Raw genomic sequence first — 13,836 nt, 5'->3', positions numbered from 1 at the left:
CTGCTGGGCAGCTCCCCTAGAGAAGTTTAGAAATCAATATTTAGAAATCTACAATGCTATGAATTCTCTCCTATACCTCTGTAATTCCTCAGACAAATTACTTTCCCCAAATTGGACACAATGCAAATGGAGTCCAGCCTCCCAAAATAACCCACAATTCCACTGACTGCTTGTGAGTCCCTCTGCAGGAGGAGGAGGCTTATTTTGGGTTGTCTTCATGCTGCAGCAGCTACCCCTGGGCCTGCCTTTAGTTAGCCGAAATGTAGCCCAGAGAGACTGAAAGCTGGGAAGCTACTCCGAGTGTCTGTCTGCTCAGTACTCTCCCACAGCTCTCGCGTAGTTCTGGGTTGCTTCTGTCCTCGCTTATAGAACTGCTCTCATCATTTTTCTCCCTGTTGACACTACCTTTCTGAACACTGTCCCTGCAGTCACTTGCTTGCTTTACTAATCTTTTCTTTGTTTTTATTTTCCTTTTTTGTTTTTTCTTCCACAGCATTTCTCTGCCAACACCAATAAATTTGCTTTTCAGAGCAATTCTCAATAGTTTTTCTGGTCAATAAACCTATCAATCTCATTGTTAATTAGAATATCAGTTTCTTCGAGTAGTGTTAGTTATTTTTAGTTTTGCTTATAATTAAAACTATTCAGGGTCCCAGAATATTTCCTTCTGCTTCTGAAATCTGGGTTATACTCTTCTTTGCATGCTTGAAATCAATACTTCATCTGTTTTCATGACTACTTCACACATCTCAGCAATGAACTATGCCTCCTATGGTTTCTCTCACAATAAACTCTGAATACCACCTAATTCACCTGTGAACTTACCAGGCCTTTCACAGACGCTACCATTGAGTGGGTTGATGCAGGTTGCAGCCTTCAGTCCCCGAGTACTGGGTTCTGATAAAATTCCACAGAACCCAGCATCACTGGGCTCAGACGGCATCCACTGTAGTAAACTATTTGTAAATGGGGACATATCTTCCCAGCACCAGTAGGACACATTGATCTTCCGAAGGCCGACCCATGGGGTTAAGGTGAGCTTGGACTAAAGGCAAAAGAGACACAACTATGAATACAGATAGTATCTTTTTTTAATTTAAATTTTGGAGATGGAGTCTTGCCATGTTGCCCTGGCTAGTTTCAAACTCCTGAGCTCACGTGATCCTCCCACCTTGGCCTCCCAAAGTGTTGAGATTATAGGCATGAGCCACCATGCCTGGCCTGAATATAACCAACATCTTGACCAAAACAAGCTTCTAGATAAAAACCACCAAGTTAAGTATACCCCACAGACACAGGAAAACCTCTTTATCCCTTGACTCAGCCATGGTAGATTAGGATAGATCATCACTTCAATATGGCCATTTTATAAAGGATAAAAATGTAGCTCAGAGAAGATAATATATCAAAAATTCACAGAAATTATAGCAAAGCAGTATTTAAGTTCTGAAATGTCTATATGAAGAGATGGCTACCCCCAAACACAGGCTGAGTATCCCTAATCTGAAATCCAAAACACTCCAAAATCTAAAACTTTTTGAGTGCCAACATGATGGATGCTGAAGGAAAATGTTCACTACAGCATTTTGGATTTCCAGATTAGGGATGCTGAACTGGTTAGTATAATGCAAATATTCTAAAATTCAAAACACTCCTCATCCAAAGCATTTTAGATAAGGGATATTCAACTTATACCACATTTGCTTTATCCATTCATCCATCCTGGCACTGGATTTTATAGGGAATAATAGGACAGTGACACCTGGGACAGTCTGTCTTCTGCTCTCCTGAAATTTCCTTCTCATTGCAATTTTTAACAAGTTTTAAAAATCAAAATATAAAGTTTAGCCAAGAAATTGTAAGTATTCCTAATTTTGGTAGTTATAAAACAAAAGATATACTGTATTTCCCTCCCTTTGCTTTCTTTTGAGACAGGGTCTCGCTCTGTTGCCCATGCTGGAGTGCAGGGACATGATCATGGCTCACTACAGCCTCAAACCCCTGGGCTCAAGCAACCCTCTTGCCTCAGCCTCCCAAGTAGCCGGAACTACAAGTATGTGCCACCATCATGCCCGGCTAATTTTTTAAAAAAACTTTTTGTAGAGACGGGGTCTCCCTATGTTGCCCAGGCTAGTCTTGAACTCCTGGGCTCAAGCAATCCTCCCTCACTGGCCTCCCACAATGCTGGGATTACAGGCATGAGCCACCACACCCAGCCTATTTCCATTTTTGAGAGGAAAAAATACACATGCCTACTAAAATACCTAAAAAATAAATAGATCCAAAAGAAGGAAAGAAAATTAAAAATACTTTTTAAAGGCCCTTCAATAATTTCTTTGCCTTCATGATACAATTCAAATCCATTACTATTGTAGCCATGGCCTCGCAGGGTCTGGCCTTGGTTCCTTCCTGAGGCTCAACTATAAAAATCCCCTCCCATCCAGCCTGCAGCCAACCATGCAAACTTACCTGCAGCTCACTCAAAGAGCCACTCCCTTAATCATCTCCCTCTACATCTCACAGATGGGGGCACTAATTAATGCACAGGAAGCCCTTCCCTCTTCGACATCCTAATTCACTCCTTCTCACCTTCAGGGGTCACCTCCTTCCAGCTTTCTACCAGCCAGTCTCTGTCCTAAGGGTTAGGCTAGGTGTCCTTTCTTGTTTTTCCATAAAAATCTGGGCTCTACTAACTGGGCTACATCTAGAGGTATAGCTGTGGAAGGACATTACACTTCAGTTGTCTCTCATCTGTCAGTCTTATCATTAAGACTGTGAATTTCTGTTTCATAAACGTGGCCACAGCAGATTAGAATACCCAGAAACGTTTAGAGTTAGAAAACCTAAGGAAGAGAGAAAGGGTACCAGAAGTATATCTGTGGCCACCTGGTTGAACCCTTTTAACTTCTGTGGACTTGAGAGTCATTGTTAGAGACGCCAGGGTAATAAGCAAAGCTGGGTGCCATCCATTTTCTGAGGGAGTGAATAACTATGGGAAAGGTCAGCTGCCAGCCAAGGATGGAATGCTGGAAGAGACCCACATTTGGACATGGAAAGAGAAACAACAGAGACAGTCACCAATGGAGATTCTGAAATCTGAAAAAGCTATCAAAATATTATGAAATACCAAATGTGGTCACAGTAGCCTGAGGTAAACACACTAAGAATATATCACCAATGTTTGAGTGTCCATACCCTATCTAAGTTGCACTGAAAAAAGGGACTAATTGGAGAAAACTAAATACAGGGCACCTCCTACCAGTCTCAGAATGGCCCTATAGGTGGTACACAGAGGCCACAGGCAGCCAAGACCCAGGCCACATTTCCATACCTTCACATGAAGGAGGCTGTACCCAAGGAAGTGTTGCCCTCAACTCCTCCCTGCTTGGTAAGAACATTTCCACTAAACATTTCTGTACCACAGCTGAAACTGCTGAAAGAGCTTTGTTCTATGAGTCTACTTAACTGATGGTAGGATCACAGTTTATGACTCCAGACTAAAAATGACAAAATGTGATCATGGAATATTGACTATAAGCCCCCTGAGAGCACTGCGTGGGCAGGCAGAGAACTTGAGCCTTTGTGGGCTTAGAAACTCTTGACAAGAAGGTGCTCTCTTCTTTTGAGATGGCTGGGCTATGAAAGACCCAAGGAGATGTACATTTCTTTTTTTTGCTGTTCTTTTTTTGTTTTGAGATGGAGTATCGCTCTGTCACCCAGGCTGGAGTGCGGTGGCGCAATCTCAGCTCACTGCAACCTCCACCTCCTGGGTTCAAGCAATTCTCCTGCCTCGGCCTCCTGAGTAGTTGGGATTACAGGCGCACACCACCATGCCTGGCTAATTTTTGTATTTTTAGTAGAGACGGGGTTTTACCATATCGGTCAGGCTGGTCTTGAACTCCTGACCTCAGGCGATCCACCCACCTCAGCCTCCCAAAGTGCTGGGATTACAGGCGTGAGCCACCGCGTCCAGCCGAGATGTACATTTCTTAGTGGTAATTATACAGTCTTATGCACTATTATAATACCTTAACTCCAAGGAACTCAGGTGGTTTAATTCAACCTAGCTAATTATCAGTGACCTCTCTTTCTCCCCTAGCAGAATCCAGAGGTAAAACAGGTATGAAATCATCTACTGATGTCACCAGATTATGTACACATATACATGTTACAATTCATCCCCCATATAATTATTCATAGATCTTATATATACAAAGTATTAACAATTTTAAGAGGAAGAGACTCTGACAGCACAAACCCACAGTCCCTCAGGCTGCGTTCACCAGCACTCCCCTTCTTGCCAAGCACGTCACACATATCCACAGCCTTCCACATGCAAGCTGCAGTCACGCCCTTGGTAGAAAGGTGGATAACCAGAAACTTAAGTTTTGAGGATTTTAACTCACCATGCTCTGAGATGACTGCATTATTCGCAGCTGCTTAAGGACAAATTCTACCTTCTTCTGGGTTGTAAGAGAAGCCAAAAGGGCATTGTGGTTCCTACAGAACAATTTAGCATTGTCATAATTCTCCTTGGCAGTAGTAATTTTCAAACATGAGTTTCCAACCAAATGCCAGCCAATGCCACAGATATTTTCTTTCATTAAGGGGAAAAGAGAAAAAAAAGAATTTTAGAAATCAGACAAAACTACTGTATTACGAGTTCAAATTATTGAATACCGAAATGGCCTTTCTAATTTAAATTCTAGGTACTTCATTAGGATGTGGGAGCCTCTGACACATTATTAAGGACCAAATGCAGAATACAAGAATTTTAAAATGTTTACTGGTGATATCTCCCGGATCCTAAAAAGCATATTCTGAGGTCACTTATCCTATGTCTTAGAGGAAAACACCAGTTTGGTGCCAATATCAGACTGGTACACTTCCTTCTGAAGAACAATTAGAAAACTAAAATCCTAAGTGAAGAGCAGACAAATGAATATGCATATTGGAGGGCTGGGGTAAAAACTGCAAGAATGGAAATGAATCAAGGAATTAACAAATCTATAGTCTCCAAAAGCTGCACTGTTTTCATATCATCAGGTGGAAGGTACAATCAAGTGTACAAAGCATCCCAAAAGCAAGGTGAGAAGGTCCTTCTTGAGAAACAACCCAAGTGATATGGCTATAGCATACAAGGCAAGCTTGTAATCTGCTACCTGTGATCATCCTGAACCCACACAAGGTACTGCACAGAAGCTATGAATGCTTCCTGGAAGACAATGAAAGAACAAAGCAACTTCACCAGAACCAAAGTACTTTGGAGACATCAACAATGTTCATTAACAGTAACAGTCACTGAGATAAAAGAAAGGTACCATGGGAAAGAGATCATTTAAGAACAGACAAAGACTTGCTCCTCACAGTGTAGCAGTCGACTAGATAAAATGCACACTCTAGGCCCCACCCCACACTTGCACCAGAATATGCCTTTCGCAAGATTCCCAGGTCTTTTCCTGTACCTTAAAATTTGAGACACACTGAGATATAGAAAAGAGTCCCACTCTGCAAGCTGAATCAAAAACTTCCAAGGGACATTCAAAAAGGGCCTGGTCCAAACCAACTTCCCTGAACAAGCTCAGATGTTGTGCAGAGACAAGGAAGTTCCCCTTTCTGGACCATCCTGGTCCAAATATATCACAATGGTTCGATCATGGCTGGCTGGTCTCAGGCCCTGAGTTCATCATCCTGAACCTCAGAAGTAGGATATATTGAGGTTTTCAGGGCTGGAGATCACCCCTAAAAGGTGCTGCTGACAGAAGTATCTATCCTTTCCTGCTCAGAGAAGGCCCATTAGCAGGTGCCAACAATTAAATCCCAGTGGTTAATAAGAAGTACTCTCCATAAAGTGCTCAGCAGACTGACTGCTGAGACATCATGTTCTAGTCCCAGGTTATCAAAGGTGGATGGGAAAGAGACAAGGAGCAGGCTCAGTGATACAGAACCAAGCTGTCACTCAATTCTACAGAGCAGCAAAGGATGTTTCACTTTATTTCAAAGGACAGTAGGAACAAATACTTCAGAACTGTATTTTAGTTAAAAACAAAAAAGCCCATAATACTGGTGTGGGGGATGAATGGACAGAATTAGCTCTTCCCCTCTGCTAGGTTCAACTTAGGCTGCACAGTGTTGGGGGAAGCAGGGTGAAGTAATGGACCCACACACACCAAGATGACCCTGCAAGGCCTACCGGGCAGGGCAATGCACTCCTGATTCCGGGGCTCCCACTGGCAGTTCTGGTCCAGGGCACAGCTCCTGCAGCTGGTCTTCTTGTTACAGTAGTACATGGGGTTATCCTTGGGGCAATTCTCATACCTAAAAATGGAGATCTAGAACACAGTGGACAAAAGCTTTTCTTTTGTATCCACAGAGAGAACTTATGGTGAGGACCAACAGGATATTATAGACAACAAAATCTATGAGGAAGCAAACTGCAAATAAATAGATAGATAGATAGATAGATAGATAGATAGATAGATAGATAGATAAGTTGCAGTAGCTCTGCAGTGGGAACACTGCAATGGAATGTTCTGCTCAAGGACATGCTTTTAACTGGCAAGGAAGCAGCCCACTCTTTTAAACACCATGCCTCAACCTGCTCATCTGTAAAATGGGAATGTCGAACTTGGTGCTTTTCAAATGCTCACTTCAAAAGTCTGAAAGTTTTCTATTTTATGAACTGTATGAGACTGACAAAAAAAAAGGTCTTGTAAGCTGTCAAAAACTATAAAAGCCTGGGTCATCTTATAACTTAAATTTAAAAATCTATATATGATGAGCAGTGAGATTATGCCAAACCAAGATATAAAACAAGGAGATTTTGCAAAGTCTGTCATTTCCACAGTTCAATATGGGCCGCTATACACCTGACTCAGTCTCAAACCCTAACTTTATCAAAACCTGGCACTGGTAAAGTGAGGTCACTATTAGATGCCTCAAACCAAGGATCCAGTGCTTAGTCACAGCCATGCCCAGGGACAACAGTCCTACCTTCTTCTAAAACCCAATACACAAATTCCCAGGGCTAGTAGGACCCTTGAAATATACAGAATATCTCTTCCTAAAGGAAAACCTCAGGGATAATAAAATCCAAATAGAAACCCATTTGAAAAGTAACTCTGGGCCATTATTTATACCATATACACTATAAAAGCTAAACCTATGACAAATTAGGATTTTTCTGAAATCTTTAAGAAACAGCCTCTGACCTGGCCTTCTGAGCAGCTGTGGTTCCTGGGGACACAATGGTCATTGCACCAGTGGCAGTCATTGGTGTTGGCTGTGCAGCTGTAACAATCTGTGTGCTGGTCACATCTGTCATGGTCAAGAGCTGCAAAGAAAACAAAATCTCATGAACTGGGACAACTTCAATTGAGCAAAATCTGAGACCGAAGTTAAAAAAAAATCGTAACAATGGTTAAGAAGTAAAATGAAGAATGAAACTGGCAGGAAAATATATTTGGTATGTTCTGGTTAAAATAATATTTAGAAATAGACAATCTAAAGAAACACTGTTTTGTACCCCAAAGAAAGAAGTACACAGAAAGTGAAAACAAGGATAGGTTAATTTAACAACTGTAAGATATAATGAAAGTAAATTCTGGCTCTTTGAATACTTTTCTTTCCAAGAAAAAAAAAAATCAACTAGTAATAGAATGAACACCAAAGAAGCCCAGGAGCCAAAATATTGTAGGATACCAAGTCATTCCTCCTAGTTATAAATGCAAGGCTAATTTGGGCACAGGAAGTAGGCAGCACCACAGAACTGAACAGGAGGCATTAGGCTGAGCTGCATTTTGTACATGCATGTAAATTCAAGAGTGCAAGTCTGAGAATTTCTGGGCTACTACAGACCTGCCGCATCTCCTGTTAACTCTAGAAAAGAGAAGCTGCATGGCCGGATGCGGTGGCTCATGCCTGTAATCTCAGCACTTCGGGAGGCCGAGGCGGGTGGATCACAAGGTCAGGAATTCAAGACCAGCCTGGTCAACATGGTGAAACCCCGTCTCTACTAAACCTAGAAAAATTAGCTGGGCATCGTGGCGCGTTCCTGTAATCCCAGCTACTCAGCAGGCTGAGGCAGGAGAACTGCTTGAATCAGGACCTGGGAGGCGGAGGTTGCAGTGAGCTGAAATTGCGCCACTGCACTCCAGCCTGGGCTACAGAGTGAGACTCGTCTGACAAAAAAAAAAAAAAAGAGAAGCTGCACAACCATGTTGTCTCATCTGTTCAACCATCTCGTGGACATGGCACATGGGGGAATTCACAAACAGGAAAAGGCAGGTGCCACCCTCACAAAGACCCCAGCAGTCGGCTCCTTAGGCTGCTCTTCCTGTCCTGGTCATTATCCCAAAGATTGGGCCCACCCAGAAAGTGGGGTGAAACAGGGAACTGAAGTCTCAGGTGAGATGACAGCAAATGGGTTGATATGAACACCTAAGGTAATTCAACACTATTTCCTATAAACATGCATATTTAATTTGAACTTTTAAAATTTGGTTTAAAAATTAACTATTTCACTGATTTTATCCCTTTCAAGAGACAAGCTAACCCTGCTAAGTTCTGGTAATCTTGGTTCTCCAACACCTACCAGCCCACCAACGAACCTGAGTGGGTTGCCTGGGTGGCCTATTTTTTTGTTTTTGAGACAGAATCTCATTCTGTCACCCAGGCTGGAGTGCACTGGCACACTCATGCCTCACTGCAGCCTCAACGTCCTGGGCTCAAGCCCTCTTGCCTCAGCCACCCTAGTAGCTGGGACTACAGGCGTGCACCACCATGCCCATGCCTGGCTAATTTTTGTGTTTTTGGTAGAGACAGGGTCTCACTATGTTGCCCAGGCTAGTCTTAGACTCCTGGGCTCAAGCGATCCCCATACCTCAGCCTCCCAAAGTGCTGGGATTACCGGCATGAGCCCCTGTGGCTGACCCTGGGTGTTCTTACTGAGAATTTATATTCGTGAAAAGTTTAACTTGGAGCAGCATCCCAGGAATGAAAGCTGCTTCTATCCATCATAACTCTCAAGTTAACTGCAACACCAATCCTACTAGTAAGAAATTCAGCCAACATACTTTAAATTAATTGATGTAGAGACAACATTCTTACTTTTAAAGAACTTTCTGGCCATGTACAGTAGCTCACGCCTGTAATTCGCACACTTTGCGAGGCTGATGCGGGCAGATCACTTGAGGTCAGGAGTTCCCTGGCCAACATGGTAAAACCCCGTCTCTACTAAAAATACAAAAACTAGCCAAGCATGGTGGCAGGTGACTGTAATCCCAGCTACTCGGGGATTACAGGCTGAGGCATAAGAATCACTTGAACCTGGGAGGTGGAGGTTGTAGTGAGCTGAGATCACGCTGCTGTACTCCAGCCTGAGCGACAGAGACTTTGTCTCAAAATAAATAAATAAATTAATTAATTAAATAAAATAAAAAATAAATTTTTAATATATCGCTTCACTGTACCGCATTGTGCTCTATGTCACAGCAATATAGGACAAGAAGCAAAGCAGGCAGAAGGAAGGAAACAGCTTGAAAAACATGGGGGAGGTTCTAGAAGCAGGGATCATCGCCCATCCTCAGTAACTGTCTGTCTTGATATCACTGTTGTATCCAACTAGAGACGCTAGACAAAAATACTTTGCAAGGACAGCAGCTCTCCCTCCCTCCACCAAAAAAATTTACTTCAACATGGCTTTTCTGGGCTGACTCTCCTAATTTCATCCTTAATGTTAGATCTGCATCCAATATGGTAGCCAGTAACCACAAATGTCTTTAAAATTAAAATTAAATTAAATTAAAAATTCAGTTCTTCAGTCACACTAGCTACATTTCAAGTATCTGACAGCCCATGTGGCTAGTGGCTACCATATCGGGACAGTCCAGACACACAACATTTCCATCATCAAAAATAAAGTTCTACTGGATGGCACTGCCTCAGAGCAACTGCAGCCAGAATCTGGGGTCAGTATGCAAAGCCTATGCAATGCCAAAAAGGTTATGTCTCTATCACTCGCAGACAGCTTCTAGGAGCCACATGGCATGTTCCCATCCGAGATGTTTACAAACCAATTTTCAAATATCCAAAAACACTTTGTACAAGTTATTACTGACTAATTTTGGATAAGGTGAACATAAAAAGTATACATATGTTAAGTTCCTTCACAATTCAGATAAAACGAGGTCTCAAATTCATTAAAATCTAAGTAGAGAAAAAAAAACATACTTGTTTTGGAAAAACATTCTGATTTTAATTTTTCTTCTTGTTCATCAGTTGCCAGCGCCCACGAGATACACTGAGACGACCCTGTGTTCCACACACACCGGATACCAGGTCCTGCTGCCAAACAAGCGGTTTCACTCCGACGCGCATCACACTGTTCCGAGGTGAATACCAGGATGTCGCTGAGGAGGAGACTATTGAAACCACCGAACACATACATGGTGCTAAGAGGAAAAAGGGAGAGAAGAAATTTACTAGAGACTCAGATAACAATTGGATGCTATACTTTTTTTTTTTTTTTTAAAGAGACAGGGTCTTACTCTGTTGCCCAGGCTAGTCTCAAACTCCTGGGCTCAAGAGATCCTCTCGCCTCAGCCTCCTGAGTAGCTGGGACTACAGGCACACACCACCACATCCAGCTACCATGATACACTTTTTACAGACAATCTTCAAACAAATCTTACATATCATAAGTCTTCTAAGAAATTATTTTTCAAGGTCTTAAAAAACATTATTATTCCCTTCCTTTCCAAATTCCATCCTTTCATCCTGGCCTATAACACACCCAGAATAGTTCCAATAATCTGCCTCCTCGTCATAGCTACTGTATTAAAAAGTTCTCATGATAGCCTGGTGACTTTTAAGCATGAGTCACTGGAAAATTTTAGTGTCAGGATATGCTCACGTCTTTTAATGCTAAACAGCAATTCTATATCTTCATTTTTTAAATATTAAAAATAAAAATGTACAAATTTAAAGCACAGGTAAAAGCCTCTGTAATTAAAGTTGTGTCATACTGGTACATGAATATGAGCCCAATCATAAACAGATAAAAGCACACATGTACATTTAGTACACAGTAAAAGTGGCATCTTACATTAGTGGGAAAAGATGTTCTTTTTAGTAAATGGTATCAAGATAACTAAACATATGGAAAAAAATAAAATTGAATCTATTTCTCTATATTCTGGGATAATTTCCACATGGATTAGAGCATCTTCTGAGAAAAACAAAACACACAAGCAGTAGAAGAATGGGTGAATTTCTCTATAACCTGAGAGTGAAAAAAAACTGACTTAAAATCCAGCAGGTAGGGGAAAAGAAGATTGAAAAATCTGGTCATATGAATTAAAAAGACGTTTTACATGGAAATAATGCTATAAGCAAAGTAAAAAAACAAATGATATGCTATGAAAAAGAGATTTACAAGTTATGTTATAGGAAAAGGACTATCCCTAACATAGAGGGGGGCTTCAGCCAGTTTGCAGAGAAAAAAATGCAAATGACCTTAAACATATGAGAAGATGCTCTAATTTCAGTGTAAGAAAAATGCAAATTAAAACTATACTGAGGTAGCATTTCTCACCTATAAGACTAGCAAAAAAAAAAAAAAGCACAAAAAATTGACAATATATGGATTGGTGAGACTATGGGGCAAAAGGCACTCTCACACACTACTGCTGGGCATGTAAAATGGTGCAGCCTACAGAGGGATTTGGCAAGCTCTAACAAAACTTTGCATTTACTTTTTGAACCTGAAATCACATTTCTAGAAGTCTAGCACAAAGATAGAATAGCAAAAATACAAAAAGAAGTACATGAGGCTATTCACTACAGCATTAACCCACTTATGCCAGAGGGCAAATTTTTTTGTGAAAAATCAGACCTTGGGGATGACCTTGAGCAGCAGGATATAAATAACTCCCACAAGCTTAGCATTCCAATAATGGAACACTAGGCATAAATGGGTTAATGATAACAGCAAAAGACTCAAACAGCCCCAAATGTCCATCAATTGGGGATGTGACAAACTATAATACATCCACATAATGAAATATTAGGCAGATGTAAAAGGAATGAGGAAAATTTCTACATACTTCTATGGAGTGAGCACCAGTATATACTGCTACGTGGGGGAAAAAATGGAACGCAGAGAAAAGTATTCAAACAATGTAGCCATTTATCTATTGAGGGAACTAGAAGGTCAAACACACAAACGTGCACAAATAATTCATTTTCCTTTTTAAAAAGAAGAACACCACAGTTTCTCTTTAACCTGCCTTCTTAAAAAACCTAGAAACAACAGCCAACCCAGGAGCAATGAATACAACTAGTGCTTAGATTGTGCGTATTTAAAAACCATTCTTTCTCCCTCCTGTCACCCCTTAAAAACTAGAACTTTTTAGAGAAAAACCTAATTTCATGTCTGGATGAAGAAATGTTCACGATGAGTCTAGCAGATCTTGTTTTACTGGGAAGAAAAGAAAACGAGGGTAGTATCAGATAAACTCAAAAGCTAACGTAAAGATGCCCTCACTGGCTAAAGATGGAAAATGTTTGAAATTTAATAAAAACACAAACTACAATAGATTAAAACACATGAAATATTTTTAAATCCATGAGTTCATCATGATACACATCTCCCATCTCCTGAAAAAAAAAAAAAACCTAATTTGTCATCTTTGGACAATGCTAAGAAATCACTACATTATTTTGAAGATTGGTAAACAAAGGGAAAGAAATAAACCTATGAAGTGATCTTGCCAAAATACTGAAGTGAATCTGATCAAGTTAATTTGTAGGAAGTTTAGGAGAGAGACCAATATGTTATATGAAAGCCCAGGATACAATAATCAAAATCTGGACTATGGGAAACTCTACAGGACAAACAATCCAGTCTCTTTAACAAGTAAGGGGGAAAATGATGGATGGGGTCCCTACAGATCAAGAGAAACTTCAGAGACATTTTAACCAATTGTAACATATGGATCTTATTTGGATTCTGAGTTGAACAAACTAAACTTAAAAAAAAATTGAGACAATTAGGAGATGTAAACACTGAATGGACACTGAGAGATATTAAAGAACAACTTTTTTTTTTTTTGAGTTGGAGTCTTGCTCCGTTACCCAGACTAGAGTGCAACAGCACCATCATAGCTCAGTGCAACCTCAAATTCCTGGGCTCAAGCAATCTTCCCACCTCAACCTCCTGAGTAGTTGGGACAACAGGCACGCACCACCATGACCAGCTAATTTTTGTATTTCTAGTAGAGATGAGGTCTTGCTGTGTTGCCCAGGCTGGTGCTGAACTCCTGGACTCAAGCAATCCTCCTGCCTTGGCCTCCCAAAGTGCTGGGATTACAGGCGTGAGCCACCACCCCTGGCTTAAAGAATTAACTTTAAAAGTGTAATAACTGTATAGGGGTTGTGTTTTAAAAATTAAGTCTTCATCTTTAAAAGACAGCCAATCCTCATTATAGTCATGTATGTGGTCCTGCATAACGATGTCTCCATCAATGATGGATGGCATGTACAATGGCTGTCATCTAGTAATCTAAGGTTAATTTATCATTGAAGAAAACAATTTTAAAATAAATTTAGTGTAGCCTAAGTGTACAGTTTACAAAGTCTACAGTAGTGTACAGTCTACTCACTCACAGACCTCGCCAGAACAATTTCCAGTCCTGCATGCTCCCTCCCTTCATAGTAAGTGGCCTGTACATGTGTACATTTTTTTATCTTTTATATTGCATTTTTACTGTACCTTCTTTATGTTTAGATATGCTTGGACACACAAATACTTACATTGCATTACAATGACCTACAGTA

At 40.9% G+C, this 13,836-nt stretch overlaps 1 protein-coding gene across 3 annotated transcripts in view; it reads right to left on the bottom strand.

The window, feature by feature from the left end:
- Positions 1-13,836, bottom strand: part of ATRN (attractin) — a 176,658-nt gene that overhangs the window by 68,237 nt on the left and 94,585 nt on the right. For all 3 annotated transcript variants that reach the window (XM_031004868.3, XM_031004870.3, XM_031004871.3), the window contains exons 12-16: positions 10,231-10,451; positions 7,212-7,333; positions 6,194-6,332; positions 4,407-4,597; positions 826-1,045 (exon numbers count right to left, since the gene is read on the bottom strand). In XM_031004868.3, the coding sequence (XP_030860728.2) occupies positions 826-1,045; positions 4,407-4,597; positions 6,194-6,332; positions 7,212-7,333; positions 10,231-10,451 (893 nt within the window). The remainder of the gene's footprint in view (positions 1-825; positions 1,046-4,406; positions 4,598-6,193; positions 6,333-7,211; positions 7,334-10,230; positions 10,452-13,836) is intronic.

Source organism: Gorilla gorilla, chromosome 21 (genome assembly GCF_029281585.2).
Source record: "Gorilla gorilla gorilla isolate KB3781 chromosome 21, NHGRI_mGorGor1-v2.1_pri, whole genome shotgun sequence".
NCBI classification, from domain to species: Eukaryota; Metazoa; Chordata; class Mammalia; order Primates; family Hominidae; genus Gorilla; species Gorilla gorilla.
The sequence above is the reverse complement of the archived record's forward strand: the minus strand, read 5'-3'. Positions and strand labels throughout refer to the sequence as shown.